At 41.4% G+C, this 19,932-nt stretch overlaps 1 protein-coding gene across 1 annotated transcript; it reads right to left on the bottom strand.

Moving 5' to 3' along the window:
* Window positions 1-2,282: 2,282 nt before the first annotated feature.
* PSMB1 (proteasome 20S subunit beta 1) lies at window positions 2,283-19,875 on the bottom strand. The gene is made up of 6 exons (XM_036871201.1): window positions 19,704-19,875; window positions 15,526-15,633; window positions 12,302-12,383; window positions 9,733-9,862; window positions 3,621-3,727; window positions 2,283-2,570 (listed from the first exon to the last, which is right to left on the bottom strand). Exons 1-6 carry the CDS (start codon window positions 19,814-19,816, stop codon window positions 2,385-2,387), a joined length of 726 nt encoding a protein of 241 aa, XP_036727096.1. The 5' UTR covers window positions 19,817-19,875; the 3' UTR covers window positions 2,283-2,384.
* Window positions 19,876-19,932: the final 57 nt, after the last annotated feature.

Below are 19,932 nucleotides of genomic sequence, written 5' to 3'. Positions count from 1 at the left end.
TGCGCCACCAGGGAAGCCCCAGGAATTCATTTTTAACAAGCGCTCTACATAATTCTGATATAGGGGACCCACTAGTCACACCTTGAAAGTCACAAACAGAGGGAATGGTAGACCCTGGAGTCAGAAGACGTTACTGAAGGGCTCTCCTAGGTTAACAGGTACAGAAAAGCAGGGGGAAAACCCATCAGGGTAATCATTGAGACATTTTAGTAATAAAGACCATTTTCCTACTAAGTGGTTCATGTTCCTCTCAAGTAGGCTTGCAGAGTCACTGTCTCACAGCCTGATTTGTCTTTGCAATTAGAGCGGGCAATGTGGCTGCGTGTGAAACTCAGAGGCACAAGAGTAGCCCCTGCCCGTCACAGGCTCAGCTCTGAGCCGGCGCTACCCCATTGGGCAGCCCTGTCGAGCAGACTGCAAAAAAGCATTTCTTCTCTGATAATTAAAGAAAAAACAAACATCTACACAGCATTCCAATTCAGTGTATGTAAACCAAAGCCATGGCTAATACCTCCAAAGAGTAAGTGCTCCTTTCCCCCAACAATTTCTAATATTATCAGATTCTTTCAATTCTGTGCTACAGGCAGGAATGTAGCTCATCTATAAAGCAAAAAGTCACAACATAATGGCAGCTTTCTAATCAGGACCTTAAAGACTGGCACCTCCAATCTATCTAAGTGCTAAAAGGCTGCCTTTTTAAGGTGAGCACTTGAGATTGAATGACCTATAAAAGCCACTCAAACTGGAGTCAGAGGGAGCTCCAGAAGGGTCCATATCTAGCACATTCTGGACAAGACCTTCAAATGAGACCATGTTCACGGTCTAGAGGAATATTATGCTAAAATAATTTGTACCTGAGGGTGGGGGGAAAAATGGTCCTAGAAAACTTGGGAGGTGAGGACCTTATAGAAACATATATATATACACAATATATATAATTTTAAGCAGTGAAAAACTGAATCCCAAATCAACAGAAAATCCTTTGAAACAAAAAGTAAAATACACCTGTAGCTTATGTAACGGTTAATTTAATGTCAAGTTGACTGGATGACAGGGTACCGAGATACTTGGCTAAACATTATTTCTAGGTGTCTGTGAGGGTTGCTGGGTGAGATCAGCATTTGAACTGGACCGAGTAAGGAGGCTGTTGCCCTCCCCAGTTTGGGTGGGCATCATCCAATTGCTCTCCCTCCCTGTTGCGCTGGGACTGCCGTCGTCCCTCGTCCTTGGGGACAGGATCTCACCCCGTTGGCTCTCCGGGTCTCAGGCCTTCAGACTCTAACTGGAACCCATACCCCCCACCTCTCCCGGGTCTCAAGGCTGCAGGCCACAGGGAACGGGACTCCTCAGCCTCCATAACCGTGTGAGCCAGTGACCAGTAATAAATCTCCGGCTGTATCCTACTGATTCTGTGTCTGTCTCTGGATAACTGGTATAATAAAGACAAATGTGTACTTTGAGTGGGGTAGTCTAGTTTCCAGTTGTGATGCTGTAAGAGAAACGAATGAGATGTCACCATTGCATCCTTGGTGCCTGTGACAGAGTATTCAACAAATACTTCTCGAGCAAATTTTAAAATATGTATCCTCTACGGGGTTTTGATCATTTAAATTCTTCATGTAAGGCCAACAGTAAAATTGGCCGCGAGGCAAATCACACCCCTATGTAGCACAAAATTTGACTTGTTCGACATCAAGAAAATTACTCCAAATCCAATGTTGACTCCATCGCATTTTGATGGAGTCAAAATGCACTTAATAGCTCTAAAACAAAAACTCTATCGAAATTTAGGTATCAATTTTAACATTCCCAAAGTGTTTATAAAAATTATTCCAGATTTCTGGCTAAAGCCCGTTTACAGGGCTATCTGCTTTTACAATTTTCTTCTATTCTGGTTGATTTAAAGATTTTCCTCCAAAACAGCCATTCCAGACTGTTTAACAATCCCAGGGATGATAAATTTTAACATATTGTATTTACATCCATTAATGTCTTAATAAAATTGAGATGGTTTAAAGGTAATCTGCCCTTCAAGGCAAGCTGGGTGGACTAAATAAATTCCAAACAAACACTCTCTTCATGAGATGGGCTGACTACTGTAAGACGATAAGCTGATCAAAACAGTGAACTTTTCCAGATAGATGAAAGCTAAAAGATTTTGTATCCTTAAAATACAAAACAGCTCTGGAGGACAGAAAAATACAGGAAGAATGAAGAAAATGGAAGGAAAAAGAAATTCTACTTCCTAGTTCTGTCCTGGAAGAAAACAAGTCATAACAAAATAAGTGCTTGGGGTTTTATTCTTTAATAAAACAGATCGGTCCAACAGTCCCCAGGTACAAACTTAACCAGTTCTGAACTGATCAAGGACAACGGCACAGAACTCAGTCCTTCCGCAGGGGCACAGTCTCCTCCTTGATGCCCTCCTTGGTCACGATGCAGATCCTGAGTGCATCCCCAGTGTACACGTCCCTCTCGGCGGCAGAAATGAAGACGTCTTTCACGAGCCGCATGGCTCTGTCCAAGGACAGTGGGACATGCTCCACATTCTGCATGTTCTTAAAACCAACCTGGTGGGACAGAAAACTTGGATGAGGCATCATGTGACCATACAAAGGCAGTCCAGTCTCCCCCAAGGCTTTCACATGTCTCAGGGTTCAAAATGAACACATCACACAAACTTCAAATGTCCCTCAACTGAAATATTTCCAGACCTGGCTGAATTACACATACCTAACACCTGACAAATATCCACTGAGACAAAGCCACTGCTCTTGAAAAGCATACAGTAGAGGGGTGAACATATGTAAGCAAACTATCGTTACAGAATGTGCTGAAACTAAGAAGAAAACAGAGCCAGGAGAGCCCCAAGCTGTCACAACTGAATCTCCCGGGAGAAGAAAAGAAAGCTTCAGCAGAAAATACATCTGAGTAGAGGAGTGCTAAAGGATAAACGAGTTAAAGGATGGAGTAACGTTCCAGACGGAGGCTGTGGTATCTCCAAAGGGATGGAGATGGGAAGGCACATCATTTCAAGGATCTGAGTGGAATACGGAGTGACAGGAGATGAGGCAGATAAGCAATAAGCAGAAGTAACTACATATTACATAACACATTTTAGATAAGCAAGGAGGATGAAATAGGGAAGTAAGCTTGGAGGCAAAAAGGATGTTAGGAAATAAACACAATGATCCAGGCAAGATGCCATGCAAGCCTGAATGCAGCCAGCACTAACAGAAAAGGGGGCAAATTAAAGATATACTTGGAAATTAGAATAAAAAATGAGGTGACACAGAAATGGTGAGATTGGGGGAGAAATGCATTTTCATGATTTCAGGTAAAAATGGCAAGAGGAGAACAAAAAACATGGACCAACCATTGTAGACAGAAGCGCCTTCGAAGTCATGAAAACAGGGAAGAAGCTGGAGCCATGGAAGTGAGTGGCGGCAGGAGAACCAGTAGAACAGAGACAAGAAGGTTGGGTGGGGCACATCAGCCAAGCAAGCTCAGCAGTGAATCACAAGAAAGCGTTGACTTCTGCGCTCCCCTAAGCTAATGAAGAGAATGCAGAGGAAGGCACTTCGTGTTAATGCCACCACCCCTGGACGCAGTCTTATTACCTGGTTGTCAAGCAGGGGCTGCAGCATGGCACTGGCTGAGCCTCCAGCCTTGAAGGAGTCTCTCTGGTAGGACCCCACCGGATCAAAGCTGTACACAGCTCCCTTCCCTTAAAGAAGAAAACAGTCTCCGTAAGGATGCATCTTGACCACATTCCCAAATCGTGGTAAAAATAAATCTAATCAAAATGTGATACAAAATGGACTATCAACTTGGCTAAAATTTCAGAAGAAGTGCAGTCTGCTCCTCCCCTCCCCTCCCCTCCCCTCAGAACGCAATCGGAGACCCACCTGCCCACTCCTGTCTGCTATGGCGTTTGCCACCAGGGGCTTCATGCTCTCTTCAAGCCACCATCACCGAATACCACGCCGTGGCTCCCACTATGTATGTGGTCTCACAGGTTCACTAGTTAACAATCACAGGTCCTGCTCTAAGTTCTGCACCAAACTCCTCACAACATTCCTAAAAAGCTAACTGGTGTAGTTGCAGTACAGACACAAGTGTCAGGTCTTCCTGGTGCTGCATGGGAGAAGCATGGAAACTTACTGTGTATTTTTAAACTAACAGTAAGCACACTCTTTAGCATCAGCACCATAAAAACATCAATTTAGTTAAGAAGAAATTTCAGGGACTTCCCTGGAATTCCCTGGCGCAATGGTTAAGAATCCGCCTGCCAATGCAGGGGACACGGGTTCAATCCCTGCTCCGGGAAGATCCCACATGCTGCGGAGCAACTAAGCCCGTGCGCCACAACTACTGAGCCTGCGCTCTAGAGCCCGCGAGCCACAACTACTGAAGCCCGCGCACCTAGAGGCCGTGCTCCGCAACAAGAGACGCCACCGCAATGAGAAGCCCGTGCACCGCAGCGAAGAGTAGAGAGAAAAAGTACGTACCCTATGACCCAGTAGTAATTTCACTTACAGAATTAAGATTTACCTACAAGTAATGCTTACATAAACACACAAAGCAATATGTACAAGATCATTTCTGTATCTCTTACAGAGCAAAAACTTACAAGCAACCAAATCCATTAGCAGAAAATGATATGTCAAGATAGCAATGTGCAGACTACGAAGAGGAAGACAGGTCTGTGGGACACATCCGTAGGACAATGTAAAATAAAGAGCTCTGTGGTATGCAGAGTACAGTCCTATTTTTGTTTAAAGGCCTTAAGTAAACTGTACACACATTTATATATACACACAAAAACGTATGGAGAGATTAATAAGTAAACTGTAGTTATCCATCTTTGTGGGATTACAGACAAGAAAAGAAGCGAATCACTTTATATGCTTTGGTACTGAGTTTATTACAAAGAATACATGTCACTAATTTTTAAAAAGGCCTTTTAAAAACAACTCTGTTCTGAGTGTGAGAAATCACGGATCATTTATAAGGTATGACTTAAAAGTGACACAACTGATTTTTAAAACACATTATGCCATAACTGAAACACTCCAGTAGTTACCCTGGGAGATGCGAGATAAGGACAATATTCTTCCTACCATGGACAACTGCCAACGTTAGCTGTGTGTATTTTTCCCACAGCAGAATTACGGAGATATAACCGTAACCCTAACCCGGCTGAGGAGGCAGCACCTGAAAGAACCTGGAGAAGTGCTCTGCTGGGAGCAAGCTTAGAACAAGAAACAAGGTCACAGTGAGCAAGGCCACTAACTTCAGCACATAAAGAAGCGCTCTGAGGTATAAAGCTGAAAGAACAACCGTATCGCTCATGAGGCCAATAGGCCACAAGTAAAATGAGGCTCAAAAGATTTACCCAAAGGCAAACCAATCTCAGAAAACCACACACAACAGCTTTGAGGAAAACGAAAGAGTGGAATGTACCCAAGACCACAGCTTCAAAGACTCCCTTAGAAAAAGCAAGAGACATCTGTAACATGAGTGCAGAAGGCTGTCTTGACTGTAGGTATAAAGTGATTTTCCTCATCAAAATAATTCTTAAAAAGTGCAATGATTTCAAAGTAAAAAATAAAATAAAACCAGACAAGTCCTAGAAAAAAACACAGGTAAGCCTTTGGTGGGGAAGGCATTTCTAACAAAGTTAAGACACTCAATACCATAAAGAAAAGATTGACAGATTTGGATGAAACTCAGGAACTTCTGTGTAGCTAAAGACACATCCCAAAAGGGCAGAGACCAAGAACACTCTTGCACAGTATCTACCACATACATTACAAAGGGTTAACACAGTTGTTCTTATAAATCAGTAAGAAAAAGACTAACCCGCGAATAAGGGAATGAGCAAAGATTAACACATGGGTCAGTCTCCAAAGAAGAAATGAAAAGGGCAATAAACACGAAGACACCCAACCTCTATAAACAAAAAATACATATAAATTAAAACAACAAAGTATTTACTAGGCAAAGACACAGAATGTGTTAAAATTCTGATACTGGTTAGGATGCAAAAACAGAACCAAAAAAACCCCCAAAATAAAAGAAGGTACTCACACTGCTGCTGGAAGAGTGCAGGAGGACTCTTTCTTAAGGCCCAGCCCATGGTGCCAGCAGAATGCAAAACATATAGATATTCTCTGACCCGGAAGCTCGACTTCTAGTAATTTTTTCCAGGGAGATAAGCAGGGTCGGAGAAGTACACAAAATTGTATGTACAGGAGTTGTCATATTGTTTATATTAAGAAAACTGGAAACAACCTACATGACCCTCAGGGGACTGGTGGGGAAAAACTACGGTGCAGCTCCATCCCGTATGTCAGCCTTGAAATGATATGCATGTCTTCATCCACCAGCATAAAACTACCTCAGCGATAATACAGCCACTGTACAGTCCCAGAAAAACGTATAAACTACATCCTACTTATGTAGTGTACACGTATGCATACCAAGATATCTAAAAGCATGTTCGCTAGAAGTTGAATAGTAATTATCTCTAGGGACAGGCTTTGGGGGATTACTACTTTTATTTTTGTATCTCCCAGTACTATTTGACTTCTATAAGCATTATTGTTTTCATTACAGAAAAACTAAAGCCCTCATTAACTTGGGGAAAATTTTTTAAAAGAGGGCATGATTGCAACTGGAGAGGTAAGGGCACAGAGGTCAAAGTAGATAGCTGTTGACTGTGTCCTGAAGTCAGCTGTTGACCCAGTGTCCTGAGGGTCTCCATAGGAACAGAGCCCCACTTCCACCAACACAAAAGACAGGAAATAAAATCTCAAAACAGGGACTTCCCTGGTGGCTCAGTGGTTAAGAATCCACCTGCCAATGCAGGGGACACGGGTTCAAGCCCTGGTCCGGGAAGATCCCACATGCCGTGGAGCAACTAAGCCCATGCGCCACAACTACTGAGCCTGCGCTCTAGAGCCCACGAGCCACAGCTACTGAAGCCCACGCACCTAGAGCCCGTGCTCCGCCACAAGAGAAGCCACCACAATGAGAAGCCCGCACACCGCAACAAAGAGTAGCCCCCGCTCGCCGCAACTAGAGAAAGCCTGCGCACAACAACGAAGACCCAACACAGCCAAAAAAAAAAAAAATCTCAAAACTTCAGCAGAGGCTCTGGACTTGGAGGCACCAGGTTTAAGCACGGACAAGGTAAAAGGCAGGTACAAAAACAGAAGTGTTAAATGGAGAGCTGATGTGCTCCTTCAGTGCAGACCTTTATGACCAGATTTTGATTATCATTCTTCAGTACAAATGGACGGCCAAAATTCAAAAGAAATTTGAAGGAAGCCTCCAACGTAGAAAGCAGCAGCCAAAAATAAACAAGATGAAGAAAGCAATCTGAGGGATTCCCTGGTGGCGCAGTAGTTAAGAATCTGCCTGCTAATGAAGGGGACAGGGGTTCAATCCCTGGCCCGGGAAGATCTCTTCCCACATGCCGCGGAGCAACTAAGCCCATGCGCCACAACTACTGAGCCTGCGCTCTAGAACCCGCGAGCCACAACTACTGAGCCCGAGTGCTACAGCTACTGAAGCCTGTGCACCTAGAGCCCGTGCTCTGCAACAAGAGAAGCCCCGACGATGAGAAGCCCGCGCACCGCGATGAAGAGTAGCCCCCGCTCGCCACAACTAGAGAAAGCCTGCGCGCAGCAACGAAGACCCAACACAGCCAAAAGTAAAAACAAATAAATAATTTTTTAAAAAAGGAATAAATTGTCTCAGTGGGTGTATACATATTCCAAACTTATCAAATTATGCATTAAAAAAAAGCAATTGGATAAAATGTAGAGAACACAGGAAAACTTCAAAGGAAGTACAAAAAAAAATCTAGCAGTAACAGGATACTTAAAATAAAAATAAAGGAGCTAACAAATAAGAAAAAGCTCTTGGAAATTAATGATGGCAAAAATAGAAAGCTCAGTAAAGAATGAGGCACTGAAGTTGAGGAAATCTTCAGAGCAGAACAAAAAAATAAACAGGTGGACAACATGCCGGGGAAAAAATGAGGACCTATGGGATCACAGCCCAGGCGGCTGTGGAGAAGGCAGGGCTGGGAGAGGAGGAGGAGAGGCAAGAAGAAGGCAGAGGAGACAAAGGACATGAGAAAAGACTCTGGACGAGGAGCCTCGCTGTGACCTCTCACATCACTAGGATACAGAAAAGACTCGAAAAGGTCTCCTGATTCCTTTCTTCAGAAACTTCTCTAGAGATGCACACCACCAAACAAGGAAGTAAACCAAGCAAGAGGAAAGCACGGGTGAAAGAGCTGGAGACTGTCCTGGGAAACAGAAAAAGAAGGCAAAGGACGGCTTTACTACACACATAAATTCCTCTGAAGAATAAAAATCAAATCAAACCAGACAAGATTAGAGGGGGGATAAAAAAGGTTAGAAATGCCTGAGAATACCACCAAAACAAGCAAGAGTGTAATCACGTGGAAATCAAAGCACAGGGCTCTGAAGTCAGACAGATCCAAACCTTAGCTCTGCCGTTCAGCACACATGAGCTTTCTCCCATCAGCCTGATGCTCAGGAAGGCTCAAAGGACATTGTCCGGCTGCTGAGATTCAACGGCAGCTGTTACTAATATTGCTAAAATCTGAACTTATTGACCTGACATTCAAGGCAGACATAACTAAGTCAAAAAAGGCACCAGAAGTGCCCAGCATGCTGGGTTAGGCAAGCTAACCTGTGGCTAGAATTTAATTGCCCAGGTTAAGTGTAATTAATTTCTATGTACCATTTCTGTGCTTTATATTTTCTCTTAGTTTTCAAGCAAGTTTGAAAGCCTGAAAAAAACTGTGTCAACCTAATTTGTCCTCATATAAACCATGGTAGGTAAAATGATGAGAATGCTCCCAGAGGTCACATACAGGGGCAGAGGTGAGAGAGAGAGAGAGAGAGGGAGAACAAAGAAAAAACCTACGGAACAGAAACGGACAGGAGGAAAAACTAGAGAGGAGATGAGAAGAACCTGACTCCATCCTACCCAGAAACCTTCCCTCTCAGAAAGGTAGACTCGTTTCAATGATACCCAAGACATTTCTGTAACTTCTTTTTACAATGGACTACTCTAAAAGGCAGCACAGATCTGTCCTGGGAGATTGTATTTGATTTCTGGAAGCAACTAAAAGTCAATTCAAATCAGACCTGGTGAAAAACACTGCTGCCCTTTGATCCATGCTTTGGATCAAAAACAGCATGGAAATGTCAAGTAACAACGTTGATTTTCCCTGGCCCTCCTGGTACGACTCTGACAGAAAATCAAAGAGGGATTTTAAAAATGATCCAAAAACACTGGTGGAAATGCACTTCTTTAACACATTACTTTCAAAAAAACCTTTTGAAGTCAAGTATGTTTGTCTTACTTAGAATCATACTTAGGTCAAGCTTCTCCAAGTCAGGTTTCTTTCTGTAAGATTAAAATGCTAAATATACTATCAAATTCATGCAAGATCTTGAGAAAATAGTAAAACAACTGACTGCCCAACATTCACTTAATACACCACTTGCTGTGTGTCTCTGGATAATCATTTATTTCCCTTTTAGCTTCAGTTTCTTCACTGCTTTAATTATGAGAAAATGAAGTTGCTGGGAAGAGGGTATCTGGTTCTTTTCAACTCTGGTTGGAAACACACACATCTAAGACATGCCACCCCATTCATCATCCAGAAAGAAAACATCCTACCTTCTTCATCGAGTCCCCCGATGATGTTGTACACATAGTAGGGAAAAAAGCGCCTAGAATACAGGATCGTAGACAGCATTGCAGCAATCGCCCCTGTCGTCATGGTCTTATTATTGGAATGTTTATACATCTGCAATTATTAACAAAAATAACAGGCATGTAGAGGCAGAATATATTAAAGACTAGAACAATGAACAGTAAATTGAAAAGAATGAAAGCCTATCTTGGTGAAGTGGGGAAGGATGTCTGTTTCTTTCATGATCAAACAACACAATACTACTAAAATAAAATAATACTTTATTATGTCCTATCATTTTTGGGGGCTACAAACACTTCTATGGGAAAGAATGCTAAGTTTGCCCTCAGCTCTTTGGTTTAAAGACTACTTTCCATGCCATCCTCATCCCAGGCACTGCTAACTCTAGAGCAAATATACACAAACAGAGCATATGAGGCGACCTGGAGAGGGTGTTCCAAATCCAGCTCTCCACTCTGCAAACAGACAGTGGTCACGAAAGTCCATGGGCCAAATCCAGCCCACCGCTTGTTTCTATAAAGTTTTATTGGAACACAGTCTCGTTCATTCATTACACATTGTCTATGTCTGCTTTTGCACAAGGGCGGAGTTGAACAGTTGCCACAGAAATCACATGGCTCATAAAGTTGAAGATATTTGCTATGCTAACTCCTGATCAGACTCAGATATAAGTCCCTCTCTTTGCAGAGTAGATACCTGTGAGATATGAGGGCAGCACCCCAACTGTGTGTGAATACAGTACAGTGGTCTTGATCCTTAGAGTATCTACCATGGAGAACAGAAGTATCCAAAATAGCATCTTATACAGTGATTTCCAATCTTAGATTTACTACATCCTGGGGAATCCCAAATTATCCAATAAAATAAATTTAAGTTCAGCAATTTGTCAGCTACATAGCAAACATCTCTAGAGAGAAACCTAAGAAGTACTATAAAATCAAACAATGACAAATACTGAAGAAAGATGAGAAACGAGCTACTTGGATAAATCGGTGTATAGAAACATTTTTCCCACGGTTATAAAGAAAATTCTTGATTTCATTTCATTTCAAAACCAAGCACCAACATTTATTCACCTCACCATCTACACAATAATATATGAAAGAAAAATTTCAAGGACTGTACATTGAGTTGAACTCACTGTTGCTTGTTTTATTTTATTAACAAAACATTACTCTACATGTCATGTTTATTTTTGTCCTCTAAATGCCATTTATAAAATATGCATTAGGAATCATACAAATACATCAATAAATATAAGTCACTAAAGCTTTCAATATAAATAGGTTTTAAATAAATGTTAACAATTGATAAATGCTGAATGAAATCACTTCTACACATTCAGAAAGCAAGTATCAGTTAAACAAATTCATTACATACTCCAGTGACATCACTCATAATCTTAAGGGTTATTCACAAATAGGCAAAACAGAACGCGACCAACCCGACTAACTTTTTCATGTACCAGCTGGACTTACCAAATACTAAATTAAAAATTACGACACATAGCCTACAAAATTAAATAAGAAAATTAACAGCATATAATATTGACACTGTAAATATCAGCAGTTTAAAAAATGTCAGCAGGCTATAACTGATTAAGAAACAGAGCTACATTTCTGAATATTGACACATGGTGATTGAGAGTCCTACTCTAACCCTATACTGTTACCAACTAAGAAGAGAGTAGTTACTGGTTATTATTACAGATAAAATCCATTTTAGTACAGTCCAAATTACACCTATCCTATTCTCCCTGAAACTATTTGCAGCAAACACTGCTAATGCACACGGGCGATAATGAAAATCCAGACGGGCCTTTGCTTTCATCGAGTCAGCATTCCTTTGTTTTCTATGCCTCCCCAGCTCCCACGAAAGACATGCAGGCAGTGTCAGCCCTTTAAAAACTGTAAAACAGGTTAGTCTGTCTCGTTCTCTTACTTCTTCCAAATACCACCCTTTTCTTCGTCTCCTCCACCCTCATCCACCTTGTGTCAAATCTCCTTCCTCAGCTAGCGACCAACGAAAGCCTGTTGAGGGGTAGGTGACAATGGCGTGGGTAGGTGATGATAATGGCGTGGGTCGTGCCTCCAGCGCCAACGGCTGGTTTGTTCCTTCTTCCCCTGCTCCTGCCAACAGTGCAGTGCTATGAAGAGAGCACGTCAGCTGACAGTACTCCAGACCAGGCTTCGGTCTGAAAGCTTGCCTCCTCTGCAGAAACAGATTTGTTTCATTTCTGAGGGAAGAGTATCTTCAGAAGAAACCCCTCCCAGTGTGCCTCAAAAAAGGTAGATAATCCTTTACTTCATACTGTACATGTATTTTAACAAAAGGGACTTGCTGTAGTTTCACATTATGCTACTTTGATGCTGCTGCATTAAGAGTATCATTTCATTTCCAGGGTAGGTTATAGTTTCACCTGCTGAACTAGTTCTTCTCCAGCTATTCTGAGCAAGTCATGATGTACGCTTAAAAGAATCTAAAGAACTGTTATTAGCTTTCAATAGTGTAGACATATACAAAAGCATCTACCTTTAGTCTTGCTTCAATAATCTTTGTCAGGGTAAGACAGTCTCCATGAAAACCGCTACATCCAATGACTGTTTTGTCTGTTCTGTAAAAAAAACCACATTTCAGGAAACTGAGTTGGTTTGACAGTAAAGGAAAACATGTCTTGTGTAATTTTAAATTGAAAACTCCCATTCCCATTATTCACCAAATGGTAATGGGACAACTATTTAGTTAGCTCTTTTTGGGGGGAGGTGAGGGGGAGGTCCTGTACCCCAACATCTCACTCAAAAGAATAAATGAAACTATGAATGGACTAAGGAAAATATGAATTTTTTTACAACCTTAGGTTGAGGGCAGCCAATTTACATATGATATAACCCAATGTCCACACAGAAAAGCTTTATAAATTTGATTACATAAAAAATTAAAACTTCTATAAAAATACAATGAACAAAGTTTAAAAAAAAAAAAAAAAGAACCGAGAGCGCCGTTGCCCAGGTTCAATCCCTGGTCGGGGAACTGAGATCCCATAAGCCACTCGGCATAGCCAAAAAGAAAAAAAAAAGAACAAGAAAATATATGTGTAGTACATACAACCAAAGTCTAACTTTAATTTCCTTACTCTACAAAGGGTCCCTAAAAATATGAAAAGCATTAACAGCACAATGGCTCATGGGGATGTGACACACAGCATGGTGACCACAGTTAATAAGCCTGTGCTGCATATTTAAAAGTTGCTGAGAGAGTAGATCTTAGAAGTTCTCATCACAAGGAAACAAATGTCATAACTATGTGTGGTAACAGATATTAACCAGACTAATTGTGATCATTTTGCAATATATACAAATACAGAATCATTATGTTGCATACCTGAAACTATTATATGTCAATTATATCTCAATTTAAAAAAAACACAATGGAAAGATGGGTAACTTATATGAAAGTCACATAAAAAGAGACACAAGTCACCATAAACATATAAAAGAACCTCCACGCCAATCAGAAATTCAAATCTAAATAAGAGATGATTTAAACCTATTAGACTAATAATGCCTAATGCTGGTGACGTTGTGGGAAATGTGTACTCTCAAGATACTGGCAAAGAGTATACACTGATGCAAGTTTTTAGAAGGCTCGTTTGACAGTATCTAGTAGAAATTTAAATGCACACCATTTTCACTCAATAATTCCACTGCTAGAAATTCATCCAGTCAATAAACTTATGCAAGTTTGCAAAGATATACTCTAGGTTCACTTGTGTGTAAGTATACATATTATTTTAATGGCTCTCCAAAACAAAACAAACAAAAACAACCCAAATGCCCACCAGAGGGAAACTGATAAAATTTTGGTACATCTATGTCTCAAAAATTAATTCCCAAGTCTTGACATGTATAAGGAAACACAAACCAATCTCATCAAGAAATAATCAGCAGAGGCCACATGACACCCTTCCTTTCAGAAATATAAGGATGACTCATACAAAACGTACTTGTCCAGCTGGGGAGACCACTGGCACCTCCAGGGGCATCACCCGCATTTCCTGATCTACCCCTATAACCAACCTCACTGCACTGAGCCAAAGACCCCCAATATACCATAAGGCTTCACTGCCTATACTACTGAGAAGAGTTGACAGTACCAAGAGGGTAGAACAAAATCTGAGCTTCCAAATGATTTTGCCAAATATCCAGGTACATAAATGAAGAGGCGTTTTTATGCAAAGAATAAAGAGGAAATGTAAGTCTCAAACAGGTGAGGAAGAGGCAGACTTGGCTCTAGGTCAGCCCCAAAGGGCATGGGATCAGGGGCACGCAGGCAATTCAACTGCATGTATGGTCTAGTGCAAAAGATGCATGACAGGGCTTCCCTGGTGGCACAGTAGTTAAGAATCCGCCTGCCAATGCAAGGGACACGGGTTCAAGCCCTGGTCTGGGAAGATCCCACATGCCATGGAGCAACTAAGCCCGTGCGCCACAACTACTGAGCCCGCGCGCCACAACTACTGAGCCTGCGCTCTAGAGCCCGTGCTCCAGAACAAGAGAAGCCACTGCAATGAGAAGCCCGCACACCACAAGGAAGAGTAGCCCCCGCTCACCACAACTAGAGAGAGCCCACAGCAATGAAGACCCAACACAGCCAAAAATAAATAAATAAAATAAATAAATTTTAAAAAAAATGCATGACAGAAACACAGGAAGTCATTAATGTTCTGTCTCTATATACCTGAAGAATTTCATTAAAAAAAAAATGGGTATTCACTTAGGCAGCACACAAACTAAAACAGAACATTACAAAGATGAGCAGAATCTTGCACAAGGATAATATATATAAAATTACGTATTTAAATTTTATTTATGACGTTACTACTTTCAAATTACAAAAGTTACAACTTAGAAAAAAATTATAGCATGGGTGCACTACAAATCGGAGAAGAGAAAGGGGTATCAAAAGACAGAAGTGGACAGAAAGGGAACTGGGAAGATGAAGACATGTTCACTGTTCTTTAGGTTAAGATGTGGGCCAGCTCACGCCCTGCAGCACCACAAGGCCCACCCAGAGGACCCGAACCTCATCAGTCCACCCCTGCTACAATTCAAGGTTAAGACGATCTTGTGGACCAACGCAGGCGTAACCACCACTTTTAACTGTGTCTAAAAACGTTAAATACAAACACTGCTAACACGCAAGATGCATTTAGGTAATTTATGCAGACTTTCTTCCCCCATACACATGACTTTCCTATGTTTTAGAAAAAATATAAGCACCCCATTAAAACTGTGAACCATGGATATAACTGCTTACGATATGGTTAAATTGAATGTTTCAGGTTATTTTCTTTTTTAAGGTGCAGATTAAAAAAAAAATTCAACATATTAATGGATGCATAGAAAGATGAAAATATGTATGTTAAAGTAATAATAATAAAATACTGATAAGATCTAGGTGATAGTATATGAGTGTTCACTACAAAATTATGCTACCTTTGTCGTATATTTGAAATTTTCATAAGACGTTGAGGTAAAAAATATTTAAGTTACCAAAAACACTGTTGGTACCTAGATATGGCAAATATCATGAAGACTACATACTGAATTATTAGAAAACAATTTCCTAACAAAAATGCAAGCTAAGCTCCAAACAGGCAATTTAAAAATTCATGAAACAAGTCATTTAGAAGTTAAATCTCCTGCAGTATTGAATCACAAGATGCTGAGAACATGTCCTTAGAAATATTTACTTACAATTTGTAACATTTGGGGCTGTCCCGTGTGTGAATTGAAAACCCCTCACTCAGTCGGGTGTCAGAAGCAACAATTGAAAAATCTTCTCCTGCAATTGCCAATACAGTACTGAGGGGAAAAGAAAGACAAAAAATTAATGAATTCTTCTGGATGGTAATAACACCTTTCCCAAAATGAGAATGCTCCACAGCATATATTGGGATAAAATATACTAGATGTAAGCAAGTGCAGGATTCAGACGGAAGAGGAAAGATCAGGGGAAAGGATCCCTGGCTACAAGTCATCTGGGAAAAAAATATTAAGTACTCCGTAAAAAACACAAACCTAAATCAGGGCTACAGGTTCCTTAGCAGAAGGTAACAGAAAAAAATCACTAACTTATCACCATCATCAAAAAATTAACATCGGGCTTCCCTGGTGGCGCAGTGGTTGAGAATCTGCCTGCCAATGCAGGGGACACGGGTTCAAGCCCTGGCTGGGAAGATCCCACATGCCGCGGAGCAACTAGGCCCGTGAGCCACGACTACTGAGCCTGCGCGTCTGGAGCCTGTGCTCTGCAACAAGAGAGGCCGTGATAGTGAGAGGCCCGCGCACCGCGATGAAGAGTGGCCCCCACTTGCCGCGGCTAGAGAAAGCCCTAGCGTAGAAACGAAGACCCAACACAGCAAAAATAAATTAATTAATTAATTTAAAAAAAAAGATCTTTAATTAGAATTTGATAGGAAATACATCAAAAAAATCCAAAAAAAAATTAAAAAAAAAAAAAATTAACATCTACCGATACTATAAAACAGCCAAAGGCCATGGCCCTGCCCGCCGGGGGGTGGAAGGGCAGTTAGGTGTAGACAGTGGCGCTACAACACAAGCTATCCGAGCTCAGGGAAGAGAGGCTTAGTGTTTTTCTTTTCTTTTAAATTTATTTTGTTTTCTCTTTTTTAAAAATTTATATTCTCTTGCACATAAAAGTCATAAGCACGTATGTATAAATATATACATATATTTTTTGCTCATTTTAAGAACCTATCCCACTTTTTATTTTTTTAATTTAATTTTATTTATTTTTTTATACAGCAGGTTCTTATTAGTCAACCATTTTATACACATCAGTGTATACGTCAATCCCAATCTCCCAATTCATCACACCACCACCCCTGACCCCCGTAAAATTAATTTTGTATTTTTTATTTTTTGGCCACGGCAAGCGGCATGTGAGATCTTAGTTCCCTCACCAGGGATGGAACCCCTGCCCCCTGCATTGGAAGTGCACAGTCTTAACCACTGGACCTCCAGAAAAGTCCAAAGGCTTAATGTTTTTCATTTCTTTATATCCAAGTCTTTATATAATGTCTTGCACTCAGGAAGACACCCAAATATCTGTTGGAAAATGGACCAACAAAGAAAAAACTTTTCCCTTAGTGGCTGTGTGGCTCATGATAGCAGTTTAGTGGAGGCCTAGAGCATGAATTCTAAAAGCAGACTGTCTGGGTTCTAAGTCTGGCTCTCCTGCTTAGCAGGTAATGAGACGGTGGGTAAGTTGCTTAACTTCTCAAGGCCTCAGTGTCCTCATGTGTATCAGAGATCATAACAGTAGCTACCTTATTTGGGTGTTAGAGGATTAAATGAGTTAATAATTGTTAACCCCTCATACCAGTGCCTGACACATAACTGGTCCTCCAGAAAGTGTTAGCTATGATCCTTGTGGCATAAGCATGAGACAGCAGAGTATGATCACTGAGAACCTGGGCTCTGGAGTTACCCAAAACCCGTCCCTGCCACTTAACAGCTCTGTGACCTTGGACAAATCATCCAAGTTCAAGTTGATGATATCAGCAGCTGCTGTGTTAAAGGGTGGCTGTGAGAGTTAGACGGCATGACCCACATAAAGCACCTGCACTGTGCCTCACAGAACATAAGCGCTCAGAAAACTTAGGCCATTATTCTTACTGAGGTGGGATGGCACTAAAAGTCCCAAGTAGAAAAGGATGGTATTGCACATAACATGAACAGTGAATAAAGGAAAACTGGTATAATTCAAATAGAACATTCAAACAACTTATTCAGGTGTCCCTTTTTGTGTATACAAGTGGAGTGGCATAAGGCTTATGTCATGGACAGATCCAACAGCAGCAGATCTCACATGGAAAAGCACAGATCTCGGAATTTTTGTGAGGAACCAAAGGTTATACGAGCAGAATGAGAAAAGTTCCATTTGCAAAGTGGAGTTTTAAGAAGACTACTGTGACAATAACACTATATGTGAAACAGGATGGAAACTCTTTCAGTAAGACTAATGCAGTAGGAAGGTAGCAACGTAAACAGGAAGAAACAGGTAAATCCAAAAAACATAAACACACGAACTGTACAGGTTTCTGTAACTACCAAAATGTGTTAGAAGCTGGAAGAGCCAATTTTGACATCCAAGATTTTAAACTCTGACAAGCAGCATGATGGCCTAATTATAAGCAGTGTAAATAAGAAGTGATTGAGAGGAATAATTAGTTTGCTTTTTGTTTTAATATCTTAAGTTATGGTGAGGGCAGAAAATCCGGGTGCAAAGTTGTATTTAAGAAGCCAGAATCGAGGGGCTCATGAAAGGTACAACTGGAGAAACAGATTTGGGAATATCTTCCCATAAATGAAACACATGAGAGCACTCAGTGACAAATGTGGAGGCTCATCAACTGGAGTTTAACCACATTTAGTCAGAATAGAAAAAGACACAGGACTAAGTCTTATTTTGTAGAAGCAAAGGCTGCCCAAGAGCCAGCAGGAGTAAATATTAAAGAAAAAGAACGAAGACTGAGAAAAGGTAATTCAATAATGAGAACGCCATAGCAACTAACTTTAGGGCAGTAATTGGATTACAAAGGTTAAAAAGTGAATAATGAACACTGAATACCTTATAAGTCTTATATAGAATCTGCAACTGCCTCATGAAATGGGTCTATTAACGCATTTTGTAGTATAATTACTTCATTAGTTGTCATAGGAAATATTTAGAAGTGCAATAATAAAAGCATACATAAACTCCATGGCAACACAGCTATGGATTCAAATCCTGGGGCTCAACTTCACACCAGCTCTGTGACTAAAAAAATTTAACTTCTAAGGGCCCAGGCTCATTTGTAAAATTGAGGCATATACCATCTAACACTCAGTCATCATGAGGATTAAAAAAGATAACTGCTTTCAATTTACAAAATGCTTCTCTTTTGATTCTCCCCCAGCCCCCGCGCCAAAATATGAGTAGCTAAGAAAGACAAGGTAATCTGGGTTCAAGAAGTTGAGGGGTACCCAAAGACCACACTGCTCTTTAGTAGCAGAAACAAGGCTAAAATCATGGCCTTCCACCCTGTTTGCAACATACCGCAAAAATCTGCATTAAAATTTCAAATCCATAAGGACCTGATTAATTAACCTGGTTGCCTTAAAGGACCATCTGTTTGTTCCAATTGGGTGGGGATATTTTAAAATACAAAGTTTGGCTGGTAAACTATAATCAGTGCTTAAATATACAGCTCTTCATTGTTAGGAGTCCTAAACAGTGTTTTTCCACAACCCTGATTCTGTTAGTGTACTATCAAGGAAAAGTATTATTTAAGATAAAGATGGTAACTAATAAAAAAAAAAGACAACTTGAATGCAACATGCAAGAATACAATATTCAAAGGTCCCCCTTCTGAGTATTTTTTTTCCTGAACTTACGCTAACCCTTAAAAATAAACACTTATCTATGAAACTAAGTCTGGCCGACTAATCCTACCCGCTATTTAACATAACAGAAAATGATGAAGTAGTTTGATTTAGCTACAGACACAACTACATCTAACGACACGGCCAATCAACCCTAACTCTTTCATCTCAGATGCTCAACCTGCCCCTTGCCTGCTGGCGCGAGAAACCCATTGAGATAGTAAGGAAAGGTTCGGTCCATTTTTAAAGCTCTTCCAGAGCAGAGCCCAGATACCAACTTCTACCTCCTGTCCACGCAAACCTGCCCGTCCACATCGAGACCCAGTGACTGGCCTGTAAGGTGAAGCCCTGAGGAACAAGATCGAACCGAGTAACCACGGAGAGGGAGGCCTGCGGCTGGCGGGGCAAAGCCGGGTAGCCATGCCGACAGCCTTAGGCAGGGACATGGGGGGAGAAGGAGGAAGCGGCGGCTCTCCGGGCTTTACCCTCCGTTGAAAGCGTAGGGCGAAAAGCGCAGCTGCAAAGGGCCCGCGGCGCTGTGAGGCTCCACGGCCAGGTCTCTGCCCGGGCCCGAGTACGCGGCTACCGAGGACAACATCCCGAGGCTCCGCTCCTGCTGTCTCACGGCGAGATGGCGGCCCCTACCGGAAATAGCGCCACTTCCGGCTTCCGCGGCGCTGCCTCCGGCCGCTCGGTCTCACGCCGGTCATTGGT

Source organism: Balaenoptera musculus, chromosome 12 (assembly GCF_009873245.2).
Source record: "Balaenoptera musculus isolate JJ_BM4_2016_0621 chromosome 12, mBalMus1.pri.v3, whole genome shotgun sequence".
NCBI classification, from domain to species: domain Eukaryota; kingdom Metazoa; phylum Chordata; class Mammalia; order Artiodactyla; family Balaenopteridae; genus Balaenoptera; species Balaenoptera musculus.
Note: the sequence above shows the minus strand (reverse complement) of the source record. Positions and strands in the feature narration are given on the sequence as shown.